The sequence below is a fragment of the Trachemys scripta genome, chromosome 17, assembly GCF_013100865.1.
Source record: "Trachemys scripta elegans isolate TJP31775 chromosome 17, CAS_Tse_1.0, whole genome shotgun sequence".
Taxonomy (NCBI): Eukaryota; Metazoa; Chordata; order Testudines; family Emydidae; genus Trachemys; species Trachemys scripta.
Genome location: NC_048314.1, coordinates 21,199,390 through 21,226,865, shown reverse-complemented (window position 1 = coordinate 21,226,865; position 27,476 = coordinate 21,199,390). Strand labels below are relative to the sequence as shown.

At 51.4% G+C, this 27,476-nt stretch overlaps 1 protein-coding gene across 3 annotated transcripts; it reads left to right on the top strand.

Annotated features, from left to right (window-relative positions):
- The first annotated feature begins 199 nt into the window (after window positions 1-199).
- On the top strand, window positions 200-26,256 carry PHF19 (PHD finger protein 19). 3 transcript variants are annotated; one of them, XM_034793830.1, is made up of 16 exons: window positions 201-427; window positions 1,007-1,039; window positions 3,873-4,076; window positions 5,904-5,985; window positions 8,832-8,927; window positions 10,080-10,180; window positions 11,894-12,042; window positions 13,679-13,774; window positions 15,088-15,156; window positions 18,107-18,227; window positions 19,720-19,787; window positions 19,990-20,160; window positions 20,853-20,940; window positions 21,795-21,880; window positions 22,478-22,573; window positions 24,301-26,256. In XM_034793830.1, the coding sequence occupies exons 3-16, from the start codon at window positions 3,888-3,890 to the stop codon at window positions 24,650-24,652; spliced, it is 1,764 nt and encodes a 587-aa protein (XP_034649721.1). In that variant the 5' UTR covers window positions 201-427; window positions 1,007-1,039; window positions 3,873-3,887; the 3' UTR covers window positions 24,653-26,256. The 3 variants fall into 3 exon arrangements, with proteins under 3 accessions (XP_034649722.1, XP_034649721.1, XP_034649720.1); XM_034793831.1 differs by lacking the exon at window positions 1,007-1,039 and having other exon boundaries at window positions 200-427; window positions 24,304-26,256; XM_034793829.1 differs by lacking the exon at window positions 1,007-1,039 and having other exon boundaries at window positions 202-427.
- Window positions 26,257-27,476: the final 1,220 nt, after the last annotated feature.

Here is a 27,476-nt window from a genome sequence, read left to right as displayed (position 1 = left end):
GAGGTACACTGTGGTGTCCCTCTGCGGGTAGAGCGGCGCGTGGGTGCACGCGTGTCCGTGGGGGTATGCGCGGGTGGGCACTGCCTGGCCGGGCGCGTGGCGTGGGGTGGCCCAAGGCGGCCGCACGTTCCCTTTAAATGCAGCCGGCGGGGAGCTGTCAGGCTCCGGGCGCTGCCGGCTTCCTGCAGGATGGAGCCGGGCGGAGGAGGCGGAGGGGGGCCCGTGCTAATTACATAAGCAAAACGTAAATAATTCGCGGGAAAAAGTGAAAAAGATGGCGCCCCGCCTCACCCGCCTGCAGCGCTGCTAGCCGGGGCGCAGCCGGGGGCGGCATGGGGGGGACCCCGCGCCCCGGGCACTGAGCCGGCCGCGGGCAAGCGCTCTGCGCCCCCCGCCCGGCGCTGAGCCCCGAGGACTTGGCGGAGCGGTAAGGGGGTGCTCCGGGCGGGGGGGACCCCGGCGATGGCTCGCGCAAAGTTTGCAAGGTGATCACGGGGGGGGGCTGCACCGACCTGCCGCTGCCGGCTCGGGGAGGGGGTGTCCCCGCTTGGAGATCCAGGCGAGAAGGAAACTCCCCCCCCCCAGACTTCTTGTAACCCGTAGGTTTTATCTAGATTTTTTTTGGGGGGGGGTCCTTTGGCGGATCCTGACATGCCCCCCTGCCGGGCTTCGCCTGCTTCCTCCGGGTGGGGGGGTGTTGCATTAATTTAACCCCCCCCCCCCGATTGGAACAAGCCCCTCTGCCCAGAGCGATTGTTAGTTCAGGCACGTTGGCAGCTCGGCGGCTGCTGGCCGCCGCAGGGAAGTTAGCGAGAGAGGCGAGAGCGGTGCCTTGTTCCACGCGAGTTTGGGCCCCGCGTGTCTGCGACGGTGTATGCGCCGCAGCCGCCCCCTGCCCTGTCGGGGGGCCCGTTTGCCGCTTGACTCCGGTTGGCCGGGGACCGTGTGCGTCTCCCCCTCCCCGTCCCCCCCAAAATGGATTTAATTTTGAATGTTTTTGAATCAGCCAATCACAGCTCTGTGGGCGACCGGCTCCTAGGTAAGTGCACGCAGCAGGGAGATTTGTTGCAGAGTAAGAAGGGGGGGGGAAGGGACATTGGGGAGGGTGTGAGTATAGCTGGGTGCCCCCCCAATTCACAGCGCTGCCCCCTTCTCTCCCAGCGCTGGGACATGGGGCGCCCACCCCCATCCGATGCTCTTTTCCACCCATCGAGGGGGGGGGGCTGGGGGGTAAGCGGTGCCCCTGAATGAACCTGCCCTTGCTGAAGCCAGGGGAGGCTGGGGAGCCGGCGATCTGCCAGCTGCACTTCCCAAAGCACCGCAGAGCCGCGAGGACCTGGCTCGTGTCACCGCCCGGGCTGCTCCCGGGCCTGGGCGTTGGGCACAGACCCGTCGTGTGCACGTCCGATTCCCATCTGAGCACTGGCAGAGGCTGCCCTTTGGAGGGCTGAGTAATTAGCGTAGGAAGCTTTTCCTTGGAGAGGCCACAGGGTCCTTCCCGAAAAGGGGATTAATGTCTCTGGAATGTAGGAGAGTCTCTGACGTTCCTCGGGCTGGCAGCGAGTTTTCATCTTCAGATATTCGCTTCCTGGCGCGAGCGGCAGAGGCATTGCTTTGATTTCTGCTGGGGATGGGGGCCCAAATACAAACACTCCTTTTTAACTTCAGGGAAAGGAGAGACCGAGTGCTCCTGGGCGGGCTGCTCTTCCTGTCTTAGCTATGTTCTCTGTGAGATGCAAAGAAAATGAATATGATTCCGGCCATTATTCTGGAAAACAAGGGAGGTATTTTCAGTTTGGGACTGACTGCCTTGGACTTGCCTGGAAAGGCGCCTTGCTCTCTAGCAAATATTTAACAAGCTGGGAATGTGTCATTTCCCAGGAGTAGTCCAGCTTTGCTTGAATAGGGCCAAATCCAGGGGGGAATCTAAACTGATGTTTGTCGATTCCTCTTCTAGCCCACTTGGTGTGCAAGTTATACCTATTTAGACTCACCTGTGAATCCTCAGGAAAGATTTGCATTGCTTGGGCGTATTAGGCAATGCCAGGGGCCTGTGTGAGAAAAGATCATCCTGATGATTACACTGAATTAGGGGTTCCAGTCCCTATTCTGGCAAAATTCCCCCTGTTGTCAAAGGGATCCTCTCCTGAGTGAAGGCTGCCTTTGATTGTTAGCTGCTAATAATAGCTAAAGGCTGGATTCTCAGACTCTCCCTGTTGGGTAGCATCTTACTTCACAAATGGTCCAGTGAGGAGGGCCCAGTGAGACTAGAGCTGGGAGAACCGGTACAGATACATGACTTGAATCTTTGCCCTGAAACTAGACATTTATGCGTGAAGGATGGGGAAAGGAGATTTTTTTTTTTCTTTCCATTCAAATGTTATTTTTTGCATGCTTTCTGCACTTCCGGGTTCTGTCCCAGAGCACAGACACCAAGAGCGAGTGAGGCTGCTCTCTAGGAATTTCCAGGCTAGTTCTGTGGATTCAAGAGGTTAAGATAGTTGGGAAGAGAAACCTTCAAAATGAAGTTTGCCCACTACTCGTGGATGGGAGTTTCAAAAGCCCTGACCTCCCTTGCTATAGCCTTTCTGTCTCTGTAACTCTGGTACCTGCCATCTGTCTCAGAATAATAACCCTAATAGTACTTGTTTTACTAAACTGAAGGCCAAACCAAATTCCCACTGAAGTCAGTGGGTGTCTCCCATTGACTTAAGGGGAAACTGAAACATAGTCTGGTTTAATATGAAAACAGATCAGAGGGTGACTTGCATTTTTCAGTGGCATGTAGCAGCTCGCTGATGTGATTGCCCAGAGATCATGCTGTATTGCGGGGTTTGCTTTGCTTGGCTACATTTTGGACAGACTTGCCTGAACTTTAGTTGAGAGACTCGCTAACCACTAAAATTTGTCTCATCGAAGCTGTAAATCTTATTGGTAGTTTGCAGGGTGTATTCATGTTTGCGTGCAAAGTCCCCAGGGTAAAACACATTGAGTTGTTTATATTTTAAATCAATTCCAGGGCATAAACTAAGGCAGGAGTGCGTTTTGCAATTAAAGGGACAGTATCAAGATAAAAATCGTATATCACTCAATGATGTTCTCTCATCTGTGTTTACTAATGATATCGATGATTATTAAAACTGAAAGTATTTTAAAAATCAAATTTACTTGATGCCATTTGTTTACTTTTTGCTCTTCACTTCTTTAGGGGAGTGAAACTTTCTTTAGGGTCAGTATCACTTTCTGTTTATAGTCAGTTTAATTTTCATGCTGGTGCCTTGGTCAGGTGCTGCTGGATTTGGGGTTTATTAAAAAGTGCAGAGAAATGTTTGAATTAAAATTCACAGAAATAAAAAGTAAATTCTGTCAACCTTTCAAACGCATGCCTTTTGGCCAAAGTATTTCAGACCTGACGGAGCCCTCTGAAATGAGTGGTACCAGAGGAACTCTTCTTTGTTCATTATGATCTTAGCTGTATCCCCTTTCCCTTGGGTTTGTTAATTGAAGGCCAATATAACTTCTTGTCTCAACTATAGACTGAGACCTCTGGTTCTAAAAGTATACGCCTCTACAGCTGGAGCTAAAAGAGTGGCTATTCGCCAAGGCTGACGCAGGTTCATCAACCTCTGTTTGTGGCCCTGACACTACTATAGGGGAACAGAATGCCACACTGAGTGGGCTACACTAGCAATAATCCTGTGATATGCATAAGATCTGCAACATTATAGAGACAAAACTCCCAATAAAGTGGGTGAGAGCTTTGCCTGATTAAGGGTGCCAATGGGTCCCAGGACTGGAGAGTTTGCATCATCAGAACTAGCTTTTCCCTAAGTTGTGATGGAAAAGTCACTGAGTGTGTATTTTATTGGCAGTGTCTGCTGGGGCTCATGGAGAACGGCACACACAACCCAATCATCCGAGATGTCTATGCAGCTGCCAGCCACCTGCAACAAGCAGCGGTCAACTCTTCTGCGAATGGGAGTGGCTGCAAAGATCTGATGGTCAAACTGACAGAGGGGCAGTATGTGCTCTGCAGGTGGACTGATGGACTCTATTACATTGGAAAGATCAAGAGGGTAACGTAGGCGTTCAAAGCTCTATGCAATCTAACACGGTTCTCTATTACTTACTTTTATACCAGAGATGTGCTTGAATAAGAACCTAGATCCAGATGCTCCAAGTTTTATTGGGGGGCTGGACTCTGAACCTGGACCCTGATCTGAACTTCCCAGCAGATCCTAATCCCAATATCTCAATAATGGGAGTGACCCAAATCCTGCCTTCAAGTACCCTCAAACTTTGGGTGTTTTGAAATCTGGATTCAGGTCCCAGTTTGGGCGAATGCATCTGTCTCTTTTTAAAGAGCTAAACAGAAGCCCCTTTTCTCTGCTAACACTAGACCTGGTGCAAACCTTCCTGGGCTCATTTCCTAAGGGCTTCCCAGGCTAAGCCTTGCAGTTTGCTTCACAGGGGACTGACCCCTGCAAATCTGTTTGGAGGTTTGTCAGACTCCAAGAGCAACTCCTCCTCCACGTTCGTAAGTCCCCAGTCTTATCTCCTTCTCTCCAGGCCCCCGAGAACAGCTTCTTTCACATACTTTGGGCATGGGCAGAGGGTATAATAGGCATGGGGAGGTATTGCCTCCCCTAGCACAGCCGTCCCTGCTGCCCAACACCTGGGCCCTGGTGACGCCCCCCTCCCCGCCTCTTTCCCCTACCTGCTCTGACCTTCCCCGCGGTTCCCACATCTTGCTGCTGCTGCTGCCTGGGGCGAGGTGGGGGGGGGGAGTGAGGAGGCGAGCGAAGGGGATCCCTGAGTAACTTTACACCGTGAAGTATCAGAGGGGTAGCCGTGTTAGTCTGTATCCACAAAAAACAATGAGGAGTCTGGTGGCACCTTAAAGACTAACAGATTTATTTGGGCATAAGCTTTCGTGGGTAAAAGACCCACTTCTTCAGGTGCATGGAGTGAAAATTACAGATGCAGGCATTATTATATTGACAGTATAATGCCTGCATCTGTAATTTTCACTCCATGCATCTGTATATTTTTGTTGGAAGTTGGCATTTTATCAAATTACCTGAAACAAAAAACCCTAGCAACATATTTCATGTGCAATTTTATGGCAACATTTGTACTTTTTATTTCCCACAAGTTCTAGTCTTGACTCTGCCACCAACTTCCTGTGTAATGTTGGAAGATACATAACCTCTCTGTGCCTCAGTTTACTTACCTGTAAAATGGAGGGGAAACCTTAACACATGCCCAACTTTTGTAAAGTAATTTGAGAGCCTTCCGTGGAAGATGCTGGCTAAGTGTTAACAGGAAGAATAGGCTTGTGAAAGCTGTCCAGGGTCAGTGGGACACATCCAGTGATTGTGCTGAGATGCTAAACAGCCCGACTACTGGGGTTAAGACCAATTCTGCAGGTGGGTGGCTTGGCAGATTTGGGGACTCATTCTTAGGCTGCTGGTTTCCATCCAGTCCATGTCAGTGGTGACCAGAAATCATTTCATTTGATGGCTGTTTGGTGAGATGAGCTGCACTTCAGTCCAGTTTCTAGAGGGTAAGCAGGTCGTCATGTTAGAGGGCTCCTCAGCAGAGATGCCCAGGGCTGGATGAGTGTGGGAACAAATACTCTCTCATCTCTCGATGGTATTCCACAGCAGGGCTGGGCGCTGGTGCTGCCCATGCGTCTGATAGGTGGCAACACAGCCAGCTTTGGTTTTCAGGGCTGTTAGTCTGGCATCTCTCATCAAAGCAAAATGCAACTGGATGTTCCTTTAAAATTCACATGCTGCAGCGAGTTCCCGCAGCAAAGCTGTCAGAACGTTGTGAGTTTAAAAAAAAAATGCTTAACATGAAGGGGATAAAATTGCACCTGACGTCTCTTGTTTTCACAGGTAAGTGGCTCCAAAAAGAGCTGTCTTGTGACCTTTGAAGATAACTCCAAGTACTGGGTCCTCTGGAAGGATATTCAGCATGGTGAGTGACACTTTGGTCTCTTCTCCTGCCCTGGTTTTTTTTAAACAGGCAGGGACCAATCCCAACACGGGCTCAGCAGCTTCTGCTCCTAAGGCTGGAGCTGAAGTCCCCCCAAACTCCCCATTTTCTCTTGTCTTGCTGGAGTGGCTTTAGCTGCGTGAGACCTGGACGCTGTTTATTCAAAGGTAGCTCTGGGACGACATCTTCCATTGCTCCCAGCAGACTCCTTTGTTGCCCTACACTGGCTCTTCATTTGGCAGGAGTGCTGGGATCGTTACCCTGTGGGTCACCGAGCGTGGGTGCCAAGTTAGATGGTAGGTTTTGGTATAACATACGTGCGATGCAGCATGACCCCGCCTCCCTGCCCAGACTTCTCTAGTGAATGCCCCATGGAAACCTACTGCCTAGGCACCGGTCCCCTTCTTGCAGTACCCCCATTCCCTGTCCGTAGGATTTCTGCCCCGCTCTGCGCTGCATGCAGATGGGGTCAATGCAAATGCCCCTAAAGTCATTCTGTTCACGCGCTGATATTTCTGATGTGCCATGTGTCAGATCTGGATACAGGCTCCAAATGTACCTTGCTGGGATCTGTGGGATGTATTTGCATCACTGCGTGTTTAAAAAAAACAAAAAAACAAACCCAAAAATGGCATTTTAACCCTTTCAGTGCTGCCCAGAGCAGCAGGTCTGTCCAGAAAATGAGCTGTTTGTCTGAGTGGACATTCCTTTAACCCCGTGGGGCCATTTGTTTGACTGGCGATCTGGAAAATGTTAGGCGGAACAAGAACTGTTTGGACGTTCTGGTTAGACTAACGGTGGTTTGCTGGGCTGTGTTTGTCTCTGGCTGGTGCCTGCGTCATGCCCAGTGGCAGGACTCTTATCTCTGGCTTATGTCCTGCCTGTGTGATCATTTAGCTCCATTTGTTTGGAGCTGTGAATTTTGCCGATGTGCCTGGGTTTTCCCCATGGGGGATACTCCTCATCCTAATGGTCGAGGGAGGCCGGGTCAGGAGTCCCAACAGAGGCCATGACACATCTTCCCGAGGGCTGGGTGTGCTCTTTAGTGAGTCACGTCTCCTGCTGCTCTCGGGGGGGTTGTGTGTCTGGTACCCACAGAACCCTTAGCCACTGGTGGCCCAAGGAATGGGAGACTGGAACTAGGAAACAAGCCTGGGTCTCGTGTGTGGCAATGCAGAGCTCAGCGGCTAGCAATGCTCCCAATCCCATCAGACTGGCCTCCGACGCTGCTGTGTCACCTGGATGATCAAGCTGAATAGATCTAGTCTAGAAAAAGCAGATGCCTCAGCTGGTGCCTTTGTCCGCCTAGGGTGACGTTCCCCCCTGCCCTGTGCAGAAGAGCAACGCTTTCATAGCCGCTCGTTTACCCTCTTCAGTAGACACGCTGAAAAGGATCCAGTTTAGCGTTTGGGGAGGGTTGAATAATAGGATAATTATTCTGGGATAATCGGCATTTATAAAGCACTGCTCATCCCATAGAATGCCATTTACATTTTTCGTTTTAAACAAATGTGCAGGAATAGCTTCATCTTCACCGAACCGGGGGTGGAGCAGGTGTTTGATGTGCCTCTGGCAATCCTGACACCTCCGTTTTAGGACAGGGAGTGAAGGAGGATACCGTGCCCTGCAGGGACTGTGGTCACAGGTCATTTGCTCTGGAGCAGTCCCTCACCTCTGTGTGCAAGTGATGGAATCTGCCCTCAGGTGATTGTGTGCTCATGAGGGGTGGGCTGTGAATGTGCGTAGGAGTAAAAAGAAGAACAGGAGTACTTGTGGCACCTTAGAGACTAACAAATTTAGATGAAGGATGCAACAGAGATCCTAGTTCCATGCACCTGTTCGTAGCAAGAAGAAACCGAGGAAGAGAAATACGGCCTAGCAGCATTATCTTGAAATAGGATGACTTTGAAACTTCCCTGAGACAAGAGCACGTCTTTAAACCTTTCACTTTATTTCTGATTCAGAGACAAAGGGTGAAATCCTGACTCTATTTAGTGAATGGGAGTTGCACTCTGAATATATAAATGCTGCTAGAGCCTGCGTCTCTTCTCACACCAGTACAATTCCATTGACCCAATGGATGTACTTGGGATTTGCCCTGGTGCGAGTGAGATGAGAGTCCGGTCCATAGAGCCTATTTATGGGCTGCCTTGGTACAGAAGTCTTGATTTTGCTACAGGCAAAAAAAAGCTATAACTTATCCTGCTCTTGGATGTATCTTCACAAGCGCATGTCATGGGAATGATGTATTTTTTTCACCCCAGTTTTCTGGCTCAGCTCTATGCACACTTCAGTGTTTTGCCAAGTCTGCGGGTGTAGGGGCCAAGACAAAATCTGCTGGTTCTGATCCCACAGGTCAGTTCTTAGCTGGAGTTTCTGCAGATGCCGGCAAGCCTCGCTTTGTTATAGATGTCCCTCCCAGACAGACCTGGGAACGTATGTTAGTTGAAAAGCAAATATCATCCTTCTTGGGGGGGAAACTATTCTGCTCTATGACCCAAAGTGGTGTCTGAACAGAAGGCTGTGCAGGTGTCCAAGGGGATTCTGGGTTGGGTTCCCCATGTAGAATGTTCTGGGTTAGGTTCTAGCCTGCATGTGTGTCTGCACACGTATAGCTGCTGGTGAGCCCGTGGTCGAGCCAGGAAAAGGGCTTAGGAGCTGCCCAGGTTCTTTCCTTTAACCATATAATGTGGAGCGTGTGTATTTGAGGGTAGAAATTGAATTTTGCCAGCAGACCCTCTTCCCCACCCCCTCCCTGGTATTTCCTGCCAGCATGTTGGCAGGAATCATGCATCTCTGAACCCACTGCTGTCTTGCTCTTTTTTTAGCTGGTGTCCCTGGAGAAGAGCCGAAGTGTAACATCTGCCTGGGAAAGACATCAGGGCCCCTGAACGAAATCCTCATCTGTGGAAAATGTGGTCTCGGTAAGAACGAGTGCTGCTCTGGGTGGAGTGTGATGCCCCACGGACGGTGGAAACTGCTTCAGATTCCGATGCTCTTCTCAAAGCGGAGAGGGGCCCAGCAGGCCTGGTCTCCCTCCTGCAGGCTCTGTGCGGCGAGAGAGCATGGCTGCCTTGCTTTGACATCTCTGGCTGACCCTGGCAGTGATGATGGCTTTCATTTTTTGTGTTTTCTGGCCTTGAAGGGCCCCAATGTCATTGCTCGGGAGGGAAGGAGAAAATGAACTTGGCACACTTGGCAGCCCTTTTCTCACAAAGTAGCAGACCAGGATGGAGGAGCGGGGGATCCGCTTGTCCCCTTTTACACTAAGCTGATACTTAGAGTTTATTAATAAGGGATACCTGGTGAGCAGAGCTGGCTCTTTCCCCAATGTGGCGCCATGTGTCCCTCTGACATACAGTGAAAACAGGTGGCAGTCACTGAAAGCCAGGTGCCCAGCGTGGCCACTCTCCGGCAGAATCCCCTTTGGCTTCGGGGTCCCAGTACTGCTGCAAGACACGTTAGAACCGCAGAAAGCAGCCGAGGAGTAATGTGACGTTTCGTATGTGGTTGTGAGCTGAGTGCGTGTACGTTTGGGGGAATGATCAGGGGGTGGGCTGCATGGGGCTGCGTGTATGTTTGGGGAGGATGAATGAGTGTGCATGGGGGGGGGTAGCGGGCAGGGGTGTTTGCAGGGGATGAATGGAGGGCGTGTGTGGTGTGTATATATTTGGCAGGATGAGTGGGGCCGTGAATGGGTGTCTGTGGGGAGTGTATGTTTACGGGGGATGGGATGCAGCTAATGTTTCCTCTTGGTTCATTGAAATCCCCAGGTTACCCCTAGCTGTAATATGCCGGCTGCAGGGGAGCTGTGTCGTTAATGCTGGATGCGTGCTGAGCTCCAGGCTGGCCTTTCTCTGGCAGGGAGAACCTGGCATTAGCCAGTCGGGGCTACAGGATACTGCTTAATCCTCTTCCATGACCTGTGGCCAATCATTAGTGGCTGCTGTTATTGTGTGTGTTTTGTGGCTATGCCGCACCTGTGCACACACAACCACTGCCTTCTCATTGGCCAGCTAGTCTCTGTGCTCCCAGAAGGCTCTTGGCTCGCTGTACACTGATTGTCCCCCCTCCAGGTTATCACCAGCAGTGCCACATCCCGGTGGTGGACAGCAGCGACGGCCCCGTGCTGACGCCCTGGTTTTGTCGGAGATGTATATTTGCCCTGGCTGTACGGGTGAGTGAGGCTCGCTGTCCTGCTCGCCAGGTCTCTGGTCCGTTTTGGTTCTGTGGGTGTGGCAGTTACAAGTTAACTCCTTCCCTTCTGGGGGCTGCCAACCCCAACAAGAACCTGCCCTGCCAGGTGATGTTTGCTGGGCAAACTCTGCAGTGACTGGCTGACTGTGCTGGACTTACCCTGGCTCTTGGTGCAGGGGTTAGCTTAGGGGGACTGGGCAGAAGAGCCCTGCATTCCTATGGAGGGATGAAATCCTTTGTAGGTGATGGCAAGGGGGCAGGATCCCCGCTCTGTGCAGGGACAGAAGGGAGCCAGTTTGCATCGCCCCTGCTCGGGGACTAGTGGTTCAGCACCCGCTGCTGCCTCTGGAAGCCCACCCTAACTTGTGCCCCGTGGCAGGGCACAGAATCATCAGGATTCACCTTGGCTGTGCCCCCCACGTGGGGGCAGGGAGAGCTCCTGCAGTGCTGGTCTAGCTGCCCCTGTGCCTGGCAGGGGGGCCCTGCTGCACGGAGGGAATTTACTGGCCTTTGCACCAGCCAAGCTGGCAGAAGGAAGCCGTGCTGCAGTGGGGAAGTCACAGCTCAGTCGAGGTCTCAGCTGGGGAAAATCCTGGAAAACATTAAAAAGTGACTGTTACTCCTGGGACCTGGGACTTAACCCCATGTTCCCTGCCTCCATGGCGTGCTCCTGTACAACAGCTTTGTTCCCTTTCACTCCAGCCCCCAGCTCCTGCCAGCTGGCGTCTGTGGCCAGAAAGCCCTCCTGAGAGGTCCTCATTGCTACCAGTGCCCATGTCAGTCTTATGGAGCAGAGATGGGCTTAAGCCACAGAGCTCAGCCCTGCACCCTCCGACTTCTGGGGGGAGCACCGCCAGGCCTATATCCGTGTAAAGAGAAATTCAAATCCCAGGCTTTCCCTGGCACTCGCTTCTCTGCCCCAGTAGCTGTATTCCATGACGGATTGATTTACACAGTACCTTTCACGGGGATTGAGGTTCTGGACGAGAAGACCTAAATTTTCAAAAGTGACTAGTGATCTGGGGGGCCTGCCCAACTGCTGCCCTTCAAAGGGGCCTGCTTTTCAGAGAGTGCTGACCCTGTGCAGATTGGGCCCTTTTAAGGAATCTCTTGCTAGGGAACCCAGACATAGAGACAGCTGCAGTTGTTGGCCCTCTGGTGACCGTCGGCCGACAGGAACTGATGTAACACTAGGGGATTGCAAATACTGGAAGTAGAGGAGTGGGGAATTCAGGAATGCAATAGCAGGGAAAGAGGACATGTTTTCAGCTACGGCTGAACTGACATTATGGGAGCAGCAGCGTGAGTGTCTGGCAGGAGTTGCAGTTGTGCAGCCCAGCACTCCTTCAGCACCTTTGTTAGAAGAGGCTCATTGGGCTTTACCCTCATGGATTTGTTTCCATGCCCCTGCTGGGTATGACACCCATTTTGCAGGTGGGAAAACTGAGGCACAGAGAGGGGAGGTAACTGCTGGGCAGCCTTGGGCTAGTCCAGTGCCAGAGCACCCTGGTTCTCAGCCCCCTGCTCTGACCATGAGCTCCTTTCATGCTGCTGCCAAACCTGGGACCTGAGCCTGCGTCCTCGCGGCTGATGGCAAAATGCCCATTGCTTTCAATGGGCCAGGCTCATGCCCCTAGTGACAAGCTTCCTCGTGCATGGCTGTGCTGACCCTGTGTTCTGGTTGGTCCTGCAGAAAGGGGGCGCCCTGAAGAAGGGAGCCATCGCCAAGACGCTGCAAGCCGTCAAGATGGTGCTGTCCTATAACCCGGAGCAGCTGGAATGGGATTCTCTGCACAGGACCAATCCGCAGCAGTGTTACTGTTACTGCGGGGGCCCTGGAGAGTAAGGTCCCAAACTTATTACACTGCACTTGTGGCTATCGAAGATCAGACTTTTAATGGTGTGACGTGCCCCCTCCTCCGGTATACCCGAGACAGCCGTGTCCCTGTGGGCTCAGCTGGGCCTGCACAGCGGCAGGGATTTATGCGAGTGGCTCCGATGGCAGCATCCGGGCCTTACTTACCAACTCTGTGGCTGATGCATGAGCCAAACGAGAACCCAGCTCCCTCTCCCATAACCGTTTGCTGAGCAGGGCCAGGGAGAGCGAGACAGAGTCGGGGGGACAGAATACTCCCAGGAAGCAAACCAGGGCCGCTTCGATTTCAGTCACTGTTTAGACTCAAGCTGCACTTCAGTCCACACGAGCCGGGCTGTTCAGTGTTACTCTAACACCACCTCGGCTCGGTGAGGGAGAGAAACGGAGCTAGCTGGCACAGACTGATGCCCTGGGCTGTTTTTGATCTTTGTATCATGGCAGCAGCTGAGATCAGGGCCCTGTTGTGCCAGGCATGGTACAAAACCAGAGGGAGAGACCGAGCCTGGCACACTGAAACTTCCAATCTAAATAGACAAGACGGGCAAAGGACATGTCCTTATCCCCACCGTATAGATGGGGCACTAGCGCACAGAGCTGAGGGCTTGCCCACGAACGCAGAGGAAGACTGTTACAAAGCCTGGGACTGGTGTCCCAGTCCATTACCTTAACCACCAGGCCATCCTTCCTCCCTAGGGGAAGTGTGAGATAGAAGGTCAGTTCCCGGGGAAGGCTTTTTTGAGGGTGCAGTTCTCGCCCAGTAAGCATGTGTCAGGTTCTGATTTGGCAGCATTTTCCCCTGAATGTGTCGTCTGAGCAGGGTGCCCTGTCCCCGGGAGGAAGGCGATGGGTTGCAGAGCTGCTTTCCCTCGCTGTAATAACAAGCTGCAGGTGGGAATCCCCCATCCGAAAATAACCCAGTTGGGGAAAGTCACGGACAACCAAAATAACCATCTAGAGAGCTGCTGCGTGGTGCATTTGCAGTGAGGCTTCCTGTGTGCTTAACTGGGAGAGGCTGCTAAGAAAGCCAGCTGCTGAGGTGTGAGGGTATCCGTGTGATCAACATACCATAGCGTGAAAGGCTGTGACCAAGTACCTTCAGTTACTCAACTTACATTTGATAAAAAATATTGTTGGGAAATCCAGGTCCGGGTAGAATCTGGGATCTTCCAAGGAGCCCCTGGTTAAGTGCCCAGCTCCCATGGTGGTTCAGTGGGGCTGGCTGACTTCTTTGCCTCCTTCGAAAACTCCATCTGGACCCCCTGCTCCCCCTTTTTAATATAAATGTCAGTGGTGGTTTTTTTATTCAAATACAGCCCTTCCCCTGCAACATTACAAACCCAGACCCAGGAGGCCTGATTCTCCACTGTCCTGCGCCTCGCGCCTTCATTTCCACCAGTGGGGAGGGGGTATGAAATTCTGCCATTCCCGTTTGGGGAGCGTTGCACACCCATTTTGCACACTTACTTTGCCCCGGTGTCAACGCCCGCACCATCGAGAATTTTCTCCGTTCACCTGTAGGGCACCATGTATAGCAAAGGGGAGCTGGTCCTAATGCACCTCGTGCCACCTCCGAGAGTGTTGAACTCTGGTCTCTCTTCCCAGATGGTACCTGAAGATGCTGCAGTGTTACAGTTGCAGGCAGTGGTTCCACGAGGCCTGCACGCAGTGCCTTAGCGACCCCATGATGTTTGGAGACCGGTACGTCCTTCCCCAGCTCGCCCTGGTTTGTTCCGGGCATCCCTGAGGGTCGAGCCAGAGTTGTGAATTGGTCAGACTGTATGTCGTCCCCCAGCTGACTGTTAACACGCTCACAGCTGCGTTGGGAGCAGCTGGAATCTGTGGGGTTGGGTCTCTTCATCCCAGGCAATCGGCTTCCTTCAGGTGTCCTGGGAATTGCTGCTCAGCTGAAATCCTGCCTGGTCGCTTGGCCGAGAGCTGCTGGATTCCACCAAGTGGTGGTCCGGAGAGAGCTGCCGGTCTGAGTTCACTGACTGAGCGAGTCTCTCCCTCTGTCTTGTCTACATGGACACTCGGAGCATGGCAAGCTGGGGTGCAAGTCTGCCCTGCTCCAGCTTACCGGGCATGGGGACCCTGCTGCTGCGCACTAGCAGTTCCCGAGTGGGATAAGGAAGCACCCTGGGGAACTGTTTGTGTGCAGCAGCGGGGCCTGCATGGACACATGGCCGGCTAATGCGGAGCAGATCTGCACCCCGCTTGCTGCACACTAAGTGTGCGCGTGTGTGTGGACAAGCCCCAGGTGGTGCATTCTCTGGCTGTGTGGGGGAGGGGAGTCCTTGCCCCTTTGTGTGCGGTTGGGGGTCCGTAGCTGGGAGATCGTGCCTCACTCATTTCTAACCCCCCAACCCGGCGCAGTCAGGGAGCGTTCTGGCCGGCAGCCTGCCAGCCAGGAGACTCTGCCAGGCACAGCAGAGAGAATGGCTTTGCTCCGCTGATCTGAAGCAACTGGCATGGTCATCCCCTCCCTGGGCACTGGTGGCACATCTCACAGCCATGTGTGGTAGGCAGAGGAGAGTGCTACGCTGGGGTTGGATTCTGCCTACCCAGCCCAGCAGGCAGAGGGGCGCTTCGGTTCCTCTCTAGCAACCCCCTCTGGCTGACCCAAAGGGCTGAATTTCTGGGCTCTGCAGGGACCTTCTCTGCAGCTGAGGAAGGGAGCGGGGCAGGGGCAGGACTCCAAAAGGGGCTAGAGGAAGGAGTGAAGCCTGCAAGCGTTGCCCGGGGGAGCGGAGTGACTTTGGCCCCAGTCCGGGCCTGAGGAGAACACAGCCTGGCACATGCAGGGGGATGGATTCTACCGCAGTGATTGCCCCACATGAGCACAGACGATCCTGCTGCAATGCTGAGACCCGCTGCCCTTTGGGGAGGATGGGCTGGTGGCCGCCACTCCACAAGCCAGAGCCTCAGGCTGTCTGTTGGAGAGATGAGCCCAAATCCATCCCCCTTCTGAGCTGCCCCCTACCTTACCATGTGTTTCTCTCTCTCTTTTTCAGGTTTTATGTTTTTTTCTGTGCGGTGTGTAACCAGGGGCCAGAATACATCAAGCGTCTGCCCTTGAGATGGTAAGAGTTGGCGAGGAGTCACTTTGGGATCAAGAGATCAGGGCTGGAAGCTGGGGCTCCCAACTGGCGGGGCGAAGCCCTGACTCCTGGCTGCCAGCCTCCACCTGAGTTTCTCTCTCGCTCGGTCAGGGACTTTCAGAGTTGTCCCTGGAACTGCAGGGTCTACGAAGCGCCTCCATGTGGCCCAGGGTTGTAACTGTCCCTTGGAAGAGCCGTAGCCAAGCAGATGCACATGCCGCAGCAGAGCGAGGTCATTGCCTTGATATTGTCCCCTATACCGGAGCGCTATTTACGGCTGCTGCAGGAAGGGTGGGATCAGCATGGAGAGGGACAGGGGGCCAGCATCTCTGAGAGGATCTTTATTTTATGGAGTATAATACACAGTAGAAGCCGGTGTCTAATGGCTTCCTTTCCCCTTGGTGCCCCTCCGAGTGCAGAGTGAAGTGTCTTCAGCTGTCTCTTCCCTCTGGGAACTTTCTGTGCAGTTCGGGGGTGGGAACAGAATCCGGCTCAGCCCACCTGGCTCCCTGACCAGCAGTTTGATAATCAGGCACCATTTATCCTTCCTGGGCCTCGTGGCTCTCCCCCTTCAGTCCTGCATGCAGCAGGCCCTGGGCTTATGCTGGAGGAGGATGAGTGCTGAATGTGAAAGTCCCCAGGGTTCCCCTGTTAATGGCATCCCCATGCCCCCCTAAGCTGCGCGTTGAACTGAAGCTGCGTCTTCATGCAGTTACTTGGCCCAGCAGCCTGATCTCACACGCGTTTTTAAAAACCAACGGGCCTGGCTCTTAAAGTCTCTGAGCAGCCGCAATCCCAGCCCGTGTGAGCCGATGCAGCCCCGCCGAACGTCCAGCTCACCGTGTCCTGAGCTCCGTCTCGTGAGCATCCCCGGGCGAGGGCCCCTTCCCCCCAAACTTTGGGGATCTGTGTGGAGGGGCCATTTGCATTTATTGGTGTGCCCATGATTTATTTTATAGTTAAGGGTGCGTGAAAATGTTTCTGCCCCTTGCGTCCTGACCTGCTCTTCCAGCCCAGGGTGCCGCACACAGCTTTGCTGTTGCCCCTAAATCCCAACCTGCAGAACTGCTACCCATTTTGTTCCAATCCTAGACCCCTCACTTGTAATCCTGCTCATGCAGTTCACTCTCACCTCCAGCACCCCTTATTTCCATGGCTAGCTCAAGCTAATCTGGGATTCAATGTGTGATCTTCAGTGATCAACCTGACTGGCAAGCTGGAGGGTGGTTCCGTCCCCAGGGGAATAGGCCTTGCACCTAAAACTGGTGCATGTGTTTGTGGAGTCAGTTAGGGACTAGTGGATGGAAGTTTCTTGATAAGCAGAAAGAGGGTGATTTGTTTTGTGCCCTAAATGGGGAGGCTCCTGACCTTCCTTTGTGCTCCACAACCGTGGAGCTCCTGGTCAAAGGGAATCAGCTTGTCTATCGACCTGCCTAGTACAGGAGCCTCACACTGGCATTTCACCCTCTCCCTGGTGCAGGGAGGTTGCCAGGATCTTTGCAGCTTTGGAGGCATCATCGGAACTGGCCCTGGCTAGTTCTGTTCTGAGCCTCTTTTCTGACCTGCAAGCCAGGCCGGGGCTTCTCCTGAGCACACGTTGCTCCGGGAGCCAAGCTGTGCGGCACTGATTTCTAAGGAGGCTGGATCCATGCTGCATGCTTGCCCTATTGTCTGTGAGCCAAAGTACATATTTGCCAGCAGATAAGTCACCCAGGTGATCTGGCCACATGTCTCTCTCTTTAGTTAAGGGATTAAGTGCAAGTTTATATAGCAGAGACATTATAGGTCAGAGGATAAATAACACTTTCCCCTTCTCTAGGGCTTCTTATCTGAGGCTCTCAAAAAGCTTTACATGTTTATATTAATGAATTCCCACAATCCCCCGCGGTGAAGTATGTCCAGGATATACAGACCTTGTTTAACCAGCCACTGAAATGCAGCCACCTCTGGGGTGAAGTACAGTAGCTGGTGAACGGGGTATGCCCATGCTGTACAGCTGGTTTAGAACAGGGATAGAGGGATACCGTATATAACGGGGGATATGTTTCCAGGAAGGCAGGATGTAAATACAGCCAGGACCTATTTTGATGTGACTCGGAGCCTCTGTGGCTAGCTGCCAGCCTCCCGCACTTTTGTTTTTCAGCTAATATTCGATCAGCCAGGAATCCCCCTCCCCTCTGCTTTCACTGTAGCACTGAGCATGTGGCTGAAACTGACAGAAAGCCAGGAAATTTGGACTGAATCCTGGCACTCCGCAGGTTCGCCAGCCCGGTGGGGCTCGGGTATTTCAGCCCGTGGCAAAGCTCCCCGCATGCAGAGTCCTTTGCAGGATTTTGCCAAACAGGTCAACCTAACAGCCACTTAATCCTCCTTTTCCTGGCTCCCCTTTGACAGATTTAAACCAGCCCTTGAGTCATTCCTCTAATCCACTGTTGTGCATGTGCAAATACAATGGAACCTGCCATGACGCTCCAGACCTGCGCAGCAGCTACAATGGGGTGCTCTGTCCACGTCCTAGCCAGCATCCCATGCTGCGGATTAACGCGATCTGGTCTCAAGCCTTCTCCATAGTGCAGAATGCACCACTGGGTTTCCATTCCTGTCTCTCGCACAGTTCATTGAGAGGACACGTCTGCTACCACCTGCAGAATGGCAGCTCCGGGGAAGGGACAGGCGACTTTCTCCCCCTGCTCTGCTATCAGCCATGTAGAATCCATCCATCAGACCCCCTGCGCATCCAAGGGGTTACTTGGAGTAGGATCAGAGGAGGATGGCAGGAGTGGGGAGAAGGCAGCTGCCATGGGGATGGCAAAGCCAGAGCAGGAAGCTCAGGGGTGCAAACCTGAAGTAAATGCAAGTGCATCTGAGAGCAGCTCCTGGCCTAAGTGGGGCCTTCAGAGTCTCAGCTGCTCTTGCGCCTTTGCTCCCGCAGGGTCGACGTTGTCCACCTGGCCCTCTATAATCTGGGCGTTCAGAGCAAAAAGAAGTACTTCGACTTTGAGGAAATCCTAGCCTTTGTGAATCACCACTGGGATCCTTTACAGCTCGGAAAGGTACACACCTGGGGCCTGGGATGGGATGGGATGGGGGAAGGCAGCTCGGAGGGAATGAGAGGCGGCTGCAGGGGAAGTGACGCATGGACCATCCACCCCTTAAAGCCAGGAATGAGGCCAGGCTGACTCCAAAGAAAATAAATCCAGGGTTTCTTTGGGAGCCTCTGTTCCTGTCTGCTCAGGCAGCAAAAGGGGAAGCTCCCGAGTGTCACTCAGAGAGAGAGGTGAATTCGGGTGTGTTTAATAGTGAAATCCCGAGGTGAGAAGCTGTCTTTGCACTCTGGGTGTCTCAATTAGTGGGAAGGACCCATAAACGGCAGGATGCATTTTAATGGCACTCGTTTGCAAAGGATTGGAGCAGGGAGGCTGGGACAGTCGCCTTTCTGTGTGCTTCCTCGAGGGGCACAGGGTAGGAGGTATAAAACCGCCTTTGCCTGACTCTTCCTTGGGGGCCCAGGAGGGTTTGCCACAGTGGGGTGGATTTTGTGGCTCTGGATGGACGTGGTTTGTTGCCAGCTTAGAAGCAAATCATTAGCAGGTGTTTGTACAAGGTGCCCGGGCACTGCGGGGTTTGTGGTAATGGTTTAGTCAATGACCGTGTGCAGGGCAATTGGGGAGACAGAGTGCATTACCGGAGCTTGCAAGATTGGCACTCTCACTCTGCCTGCCCACGGAGCACTCACTGTAACCACCCTGGCATGGATTCCATCCGGCAGCTCCCCGGCTGGCAGAGGAGCTGGGTTTTATGGGTGGACGGTGTTGACTGTAGTCCCCAAGGCAGCTGATTCGTCGGGCAGGGCTGCTGGTGGCTTTCCAAAGAGCCTGGGGAAGGGCTGCTTAACCATTGCAACGCTGAAGTCTGGGGCCCTGAGCAACGTAGCTTCACAGAGCCCCCTGTGGCATGAGACCCTGGGCAATTGCCCCGCTTGCTACCCCTTAACGCCGGCCCTGGCTTTTATATGCAGAAAACCAGATGTTGTGGCACAGGTGGGCCATGGAGTTTTTATAGCCTGTTTGGGGGGCCTGAGAAAGAAAAAGGTTGAGAACCCCGGTCCTAACCTCCCCGTGTCAGCCTTGTGGTGGTGTGTGAGAACCAGAGGGAAATGGACAAGGCTAGTTTTGCTGTCCAGGCCCAGTGACGTGCAGGAAGTAATTGCAACCGTCATTTGTTTAAAAAAAATAAATAGAAGAAAGCAAGAGGAGGGATTTTAACTGTCTTAGGAACCCGGCGCGCTGATGTCCAAACAATAAACACGGCCTGAGCGTTTGCATCCTGGAGGTCTGTGGGGTTTTGTTGGCTGTGCATTTCTGAGCTTTATGATCAAACCTGCTTAGACCAGAGCAGAAAACTGTAGCATGGGCTCCCCCATTGGTTTAAGTTCAGAATAACCCTGGTGACTCTAACGAGCTCTCTAGCCAGTGTGTGCTCTGTGCTTTGCTCATCATCTCTTCACGTTACTGAAATGACCTTTTGGCCAATGCTTTATCCCAGCTGACCAGCACTCCGGCCTCCGAACGTGCTCCACACCTGCTCAATGCACTCAACAGCTACAAAAGCAGGTGAGCCCGGGCGAGGGGACTGTTTGCAACATTTCAGCTTCAGCAGGTGTGGGGAAGCTGGAGGGGCTGAAATGACTGGGTTTGCAGGGTTTAGGTGTTGAGGTAGGATGGATGGTAGAGGGGAAGAATTGGCCATGAAAACTCCCATTCAGAGCTTAAAAATCAATAGATCATGAGGGGATTTGTATCTTCTGCCCTCTAGATTTTTGTGTGGTAAGGAAATCAAGAAGAAGAAATGCATCTTTCGCCTGCGAATTCGTGTCCCGCCAAACCCCCCAAGCAAGCTCCTGCCAGAGAAAGTACCAGGTTTGGGTGAGAATGGAGCTTCTGAGCTGAAGAAGAGAGGAAAAAGCAAATACGCCCATAAAAACGGGTCTGTGTCCACTCTTTCACTTCACACTGTCCTCTCCTCCTCCGCATCGGTCCTCTTAAGAAAACTGGCTTCCCCATAAACCCTTTGAGCTTTCCCTCCATAGAATGTCCGCTTCTGTCTTAAACTCTGACACAGAAATGATAAGTCCTGGGGTCCCCTGGGTTGTGCAGCATTCTCCAGTTCTTTCCCAGCCACTACAGTAAAGCAGCTTTCCTGGGCTCTCTTGATGATTGTCTCTTTCACAGCATACAAACAGAGAAATTAGATGAAAAACATAGACCCTCTTTCTGGACAGTTGCAGTGTAACATTATTTTATTCCTTAGAATTCAGAACACACAAGAACCCCAAACCAGAGAGAAACAAACCAGGCTGCTCCATAAAAACAGAAGTCACAACTCACACCACCTTATTGTAACTGGCTCTTTGCAAACTGACTACTAAGCCCTGGTCTCACACTTCTCTCCAGAGCCCCCTAGGCTGCAAGCAGGACTAGGATTTCAAACGACAGCTCATAAATGTTACAATTTTCAAAAGACCACACTCCCCACCCTAGGATTCTCCCTGGGTGCTTGGAACCAAAATAGACGTTCTCTATATACACCCCCCCCTCAGGCCTGTTATGTGATTTGCAGCCTCCAAGCAAGTCTGACGCTCATTGTTCTTTGTTTGTGTTTGTTCTTTGCTTTCACAGTTTGCTGCCGCATGAATTTCAACAGCAGAAAAGGCGAGTTGCTAGAAGAAAAAGATCAAAATTTTTGTTGGAGGATGCTATTCCCAGTGTTAGTTTCTCGCTACTCTTTCTTTTGTTACTATCCATGATGTTGTTTTTCAGGGGTGAATTATTGAAGTTGTTTGCTTTTTGTTTTTCCAACACGGAACTGGGCAAGATCCCTGTGCTGCTGCTACCAACAGACCAGTTAGGAGGCTTGAGTGCTTTCCCCAATGCGCTGTTTTTCCATCCGGCATAGGCTGCGCACTCCCCAGGCAGAGATGACTAATAAAGGCAGGATCAAAGTGCCAATTTGAAAGCTTGCCCTGCTGGCCACAAACCAGCCTTCTGATGCCAGTAACAAGAGGCTCAGAGCAGGGAGTTCCAAATACGTCTTTGTTTAAGTGTCTTCTGGTGGCTAGAGCACTGGGATGAAAGTTGCGTGTCTCGGGTTCTGTTACAGGGTTTGCCACTGACTTGCTGTGAGACTTGGTCTCTGCCAGCATGAGGTGTAAAAATTGATTAAACCATTGTAAAAGACTTTGACATCCTCAGCTGCGTCCAGTATAATTGTCCCCCCATCCTTCCAAACGCCCTCACAGCTTCTCAGTTACAGACGAGAACCAGGGAAAACGGAACCTCAGCTGGCATGGGACACTTTATTATTTTTAATGAAAAAGGTGCCTTTAAAAAAAGAATGGATGGGATTCCCCACAACCCTCCAACTGCGCCCAGCTCCAAACGGCAGCCTTCTGCATGCCTGCTCTGCAGAGGGGTAAGGGACCGTCCAAAGCACAGATCCTCTCCGAGTGTGCAGGAGATGGAAGCGGGAGGCCAACCGGGGTAGGAAACGCTGGCTGTGATTGCTCACACAGAGTGATGGCCTGCTGTCAGCTCATGAATATACTCCTTTTTGCAATGCAGAGTGACTTCACCTCGGCTTGGAGCACAAACCACCACCTGGCCAGCATATTTGACTTTACACTGGATGAAATTCAGAGCTTAAAAAGGTAAACGGCATATCTGTCCCGGGGGCAGTAATGCCTGATAGTAAGAAGAAAGCACGTCGGGTTTCTGTGCATGCGTCTCTGCTCTTTGCCATGCCGGGGGTAGCCATCACCATGATTCGGGGGTTGCCCTCTTCACTCCCTTGCGTGCTGGGGAGAGGAGAGATGCCCAAAGGCGAAAGATGTTTGAGGGGCTTAATCGGACAAATCTCCAGTTCCAGATTTATATGAGGAATCAAGATTTTCAGTGGGCACCAGCTAATCTACTTGTGCCCTGTTGGGAAATGGAAGCAGGGGGGTGGGGAGCCCTTGCTGGCAGCTCTGGAAGTCCTAGGGGTCTGCGCTGGTTACTATGTTCCTATCTGACTTCTGGGCCTTTAACTAACACAGTGCAGGCCCCCCTGGCTGTCCTGATAGGGACGCACGCTACTGCTCTCCTGAATGTCCCTAAACAGGCTGCATGTTTTAGCTGGCGTTCTGTTTGAAGCCAGGTCCTGTACGTACGCAGAAGGGCATCTGCTATGGATGCAGCCGGAAATGCTGGGCTCGCACAGTGGCTGAGGTCTGGCCAGGGCTGACTTTGGTCTCTTTCCCTTTCAGTGCCAGCTCAGGGCAGACTTTTCTTTCTGACCTGGATTCCACAGATGCTGCCAGCACATCTGGCTCTGCGATAACGAGCCTGTCTTACGAATCGAGGTAAGGGGAGGAGAGGGGCTGAGACCAGGTTCTTGCCCTTTGATTTTGCATTGATCTTGACTGCACTTGACTGCTTTCTTTTAATCCCCTTTGTTTTTCCAACCCTTGACGTGATCCTCATGAACTCTCCATTCACCCTGTCCTTCCAACCTCTGGCTTAGGTAGAGTGATCGGTCATTGGAAGTTACCCTGGACTTCTCTCTTCCCTGCAGTCTCTCTCAGGGCTGGCCATGCTGCCTCCAACTGCTCTGCACCCAGAGTATTTCCAAGTATTGCTCATCTTTCTCTGTCTCTGCCCTGACCCTAAGCAAACCGGACACTAATTCACTGGAGACCATCACCAGACGTACGGGCCTGGCTGCAGGAAAACCCAGCTTCTATTTTTTAAATCTCTTCACAAGGATACGCTGCGAAGAAGCTGGTCCCAGGTCACCTGGCAATAAGGATTCCTTGTCTTGGGTACTCCACCCCCTGTACAGTTGATGCCCACAGCTGGCGGCCAGTTTGTTTGGTGTTTGGTGCCTATTTGAGGTCATTAAATAAAACTGCCTATTTTCCTGCCATCTCCTTGGTGGGGTGAGGGAAGCACTGTGGTTAATGCAGAAGGAGTGGCCCTGCATTCCTCGGTAAGCAAAACTACCCTTGGCTTACCTGGAGCTGATGGGTGCTTTTACATTCGTAGGGACAGAAAGACTCCTTATTAATGAACTGGCAGCTTTACTGAACACCTCCACTCTGCCTAGCCATCTCCATGGGATGTCTCCTGCCCTGCAATCAGTGCTGTGCAGAGCCCTGCTGAAGCACTTCACACAAATAAATGGATTAAAACTCACGAGCCCCTGGGGAAGCTGGCATTAGCATCGTTGCTGAAATGGGTCCCTCTAGGCACAGGTGGCCATGTTCAGAGCGGAGTACTAGGATATGTCTACACAGCAAAGAGACCCACGGCAGTGAATCTCTGCCTGCGTCAACAGGCTCGCAAGTCTCGCACTACAGGGCTAAAAATAGCGTAGCTGTTCGGACACGGGCTGGAGCCCAGGCTCCGAGACCCTCCCCTCTCATTGGATTTCCAGACTCTAGCCAGAGTCTGAGCGCCCATACTGCTGTTTTTAGCCCTGTGAGCCTGAGCCAGTTGACCTGGGCTCTGAGACTTCCTGCTGTGGTGTCTTTTGTGCCATGTAGACATAACCATAACCAACCTTTGGGAGTCTAAGCCAATGTAACTTCAACCTTCTTCCAGTGCCTGAGTTACAGAAGTTATGAGCCCAATTCAGAGATGAGTCTGATAATGATAAACAATCAGTGGCAGAGGCAAGACTAGAACCCAGGAGTCCCGATAACCAGCCCAAGGTCTAACCACTAGACCATGCCTTCCTGTCCTGTAAGTCCCCAACAGTTATCCTAGCAAGGGGAGCTGCCTCTCTTCCTACTAATTTGAGCCTTGGATTATTAGCTCCTGGATGGTGGCTAATGGCCCAAAACCTGGCACTTCGCTTCTTGGTGCACGGAAAGTCTCACAGCAGCTGGGACGGGAAACTCACTCGCTTTCATTAGTAAACCTCCTCCAGCTCCCTACTTGGCTGGCTCAGTGCAGGGCCCTGTGGGTCAGGAGCCCTTGATATCACCAGGCACGTGTCTTGTCTAAGGGCTAGAGCTGCTGCATTGTAGTTTCCTTTTGCCAGCATTTCTCTTATCCCCATCCCCTTCTCTCTCTCTCTCCCCCCTAGCAGAAGGAACGTGGGCAGCCGGAAACGAAAGCTGGCGGCTAAAGCCTACGCCCCAGTGGGGGGGAAGAGAAAAGGCATTGAACAAGGCGGGCACCTGAACAGCTGCGCCTCAGAGAGCAGTGAGGCGGCCTGTGCCCCGGAGCGCCAGGATGATGGGATTGACAGCCACACCTTGGAGAGCATCAGCGAGGACGACTCCTCCCTCTCCCACCTCAAGTCCTCCATCACCAACTACTTTGGAGCAGCCGGCAGGCTGGTGTGTGGGGAGAAGTACCAGGTGCTAGCCCGCAGGGTGACTCCGGAGGGGAAAGTCCAATATCTGGTGGAATGGGAAGGCACCACCCCATATTGATCCCTCTGGCTTGGACCAGCCTGGGAAACCTCTCCTAGAATTAAATAGATCTATCAATCAAACAAAACCCATGACCTAAACCAAAGGAGGCAAGGGATGTGGATGAGCAGGGCTCTCGCGCTGGCCGTGCACCGATGCGGGAGAGTTTTGACCGCTCTCCTTACGCTTACAGTGAGTTGTGCAGGCGAGGTTTGAAAGGAACACTTACCGGTCTGGAGCAGGGGATCTCTAGGGAACTGTGAAGGACTTAGGACAGGATATAGCGGAGGCAGTTGGACACGGCGATTACATCCAAACTTACTGTGAGCCGCGGCATCGGGTGGCTAAAACTGATCGAGTTCTTGTTTTTAATGATGGTTATTTTATTGGTCATGTATATACAACTGGCTTCCCCGGGGGACCCTTTGGCTAAGCCAAGGGAGCCATCTTTGTGGAAGTGAGCAATTAGTTATATGGCTTTTCATTGTGATACTCTGCTGCACCATAGAGGCATGGTAGGCCCATCCGAACCACCCAGCATCTGGCTGATAGTGCACACGTGTGTCTGATGGAGCAGCTCTTGTGGTGAGAGGAAAGCAAAGAAGGAAGTTTGAGTGGAGAAAGGAAAACCAATCTGTATAGAGCTCAAACTATCATCCCTTCTAGTAACAATAAAAATGCTGTTATGCAGAAGAACCACATCTAAGTCCACCAGTGTCTTATGATCACATACAAGCCTTAAATAACAGACCCAACTGGTCTTGTTACTAAAGCAGAAAGCACCTCCATAACCGGTTCTATAATGCCTAAGCACCCAAGTATCACATTCTTGTGCCGATAGAAAATGCTGGGCAAGATGACTCTTGTCAAAGCAATTATATAGTATTTACCTCCTCATCAGACACTCATTCATTAATGGGATACACACACACACACACACACACACACACTCACTCTTTTCGGCCATTCACTTCCAGCCACAGGACAGGTTTACATCACGGTTGCTATTGTCCCATGACGTTAAGATGTAAAATGATGCAGTAGCTCCATTTGCTTATTCTTTTGACAATCACAGTCTTGGAATGAATCTGACAAATGACGTGAGCTTGCCTTAAAACCAAGGAGGGCATTGTCTGGCACTGATGGCATCGTAAATGAAATGGAGCCATGGGCATTTATTTTTGTAAAGATCATTGTGTTGAATGCTGCCAAGTGAGTAGACAAGCCAAAAAAACCAGCCAAACAAAAAGCAAAACAAAGGAAAAGTGATTGTATCTCTGCGAATGAAAGAGAAATGTTTGTGTAGGGGGAGGGAATTTCTGTTGCTGCTGCTTTTGGATACGTAACAATACATATTGCTATTTGTATTACCTGACATATACCAGCTGAACCAAATCTTTCTACTTAGCGCTGCATGATCTCTGTCTTTGTTGCTCTTGCATATATAATGGAAGAAGAGGATGTAGCCTTGCAGGGCAAGGAAGGGAGAGGAAATGCAGTAACTTAAGAATCAGAAGAACGAATGTAATAAATTATTGGAAGGCGAGCCATGTTTTCCATTATTGGGATTCAGAAAGTGACTTGCTAAGCTGAATTCTGGGATTCAGTTTGCCTACCTAATAATACAAAATTGCCACTCTTGTCTAATATAAAGTGATATTGTCAGGTAGCTTAGACACAATCTAGGTTGTTTTAAAATATATCTATACTTTTACAAGCTCTAATATCAGTAGAAATGTTTGTTAGATTTTTCTTTTAAACATTCAGTGAAAAGTTATCCACACTTTCTAGCCTGGTTGTTGAGAACCCAGAGTGAAACTGACAATAAACAAGTGACAAGGTGGGGGAGGTAATATCTTTTTATTGGACCAACTTCTGGTGATGAGAGACGAGCTTTTGAGCTGCATAGAGCTCTTTTTCAGATGACCTGAAGTTGGTCTGATACATGATACAACTTCACCCCACTTGTCTCTCTAATATCCTGGGACCAACATGGCTACAACACCACTGTGGATAAATAACAGTGAAACTGACAAGTCTCCTTTCATTATCCAAACTGAATGAAGTGCAAAAATTTAAACATCTTAAAGGCAAAAAAACCAAACTAGGGTTTGCAAATTCTTTCACCTTTAATAATCCCTAAAGGACATGGTTTTAACAGTGTATATGATTGTATGACCTGGCTGTTGAAAGATGAACTGAAAAGCTCATTTTATTGAAAAAACTTTATTTAAGATCCTGAATCATTCATTGTGATTCTCTCCTAACTGACATGCGTGTAAAGCAAGAGTAAAAACAGGTGAGAGGAAAATTAGGCTCCATTTTTAAGCAGATCTCCCATAATAAAAGCAGCACTTCCCCACTGACGTCCAAATGAACGGCACAACATCGCCTTCACAGAACAGGTTAAAGTTACAAACCAAAGGCCATATTATATGATCCTTAACAAAGTAAAACTCCCATTGATGTCACTCTTCAAATAACATCGTGGATAATCCAAGTTGTGGGGTGGTGGTGGTTGTTTTTAATTTAACCCCTCCCCCCAATTTGAATTAAGGTCTCCGTATTTCTGTAGCCTGCGTTTGATTATATGGCTGAGACCCAGAATGGTGCATACAGCTCCTTGCTGTCCTTTGAGTGTTAGAGTTTTGGGCCGGATTCTGACTGGATGAACCAATGTAAATTTGAAGTATTTCCATTGCCTTCAGTGGCGTTTTTCAAGATTATCCCAGAATAACTAGGATCAGAATCTGGCCTGTTGTCAGCTGCTGTAGCAGAAGCAGATTAGTCTGAACATCCATCATAGCAGGTTTTAGGTGTGTGGTTGGTTTTTTTTTTTTTTTTT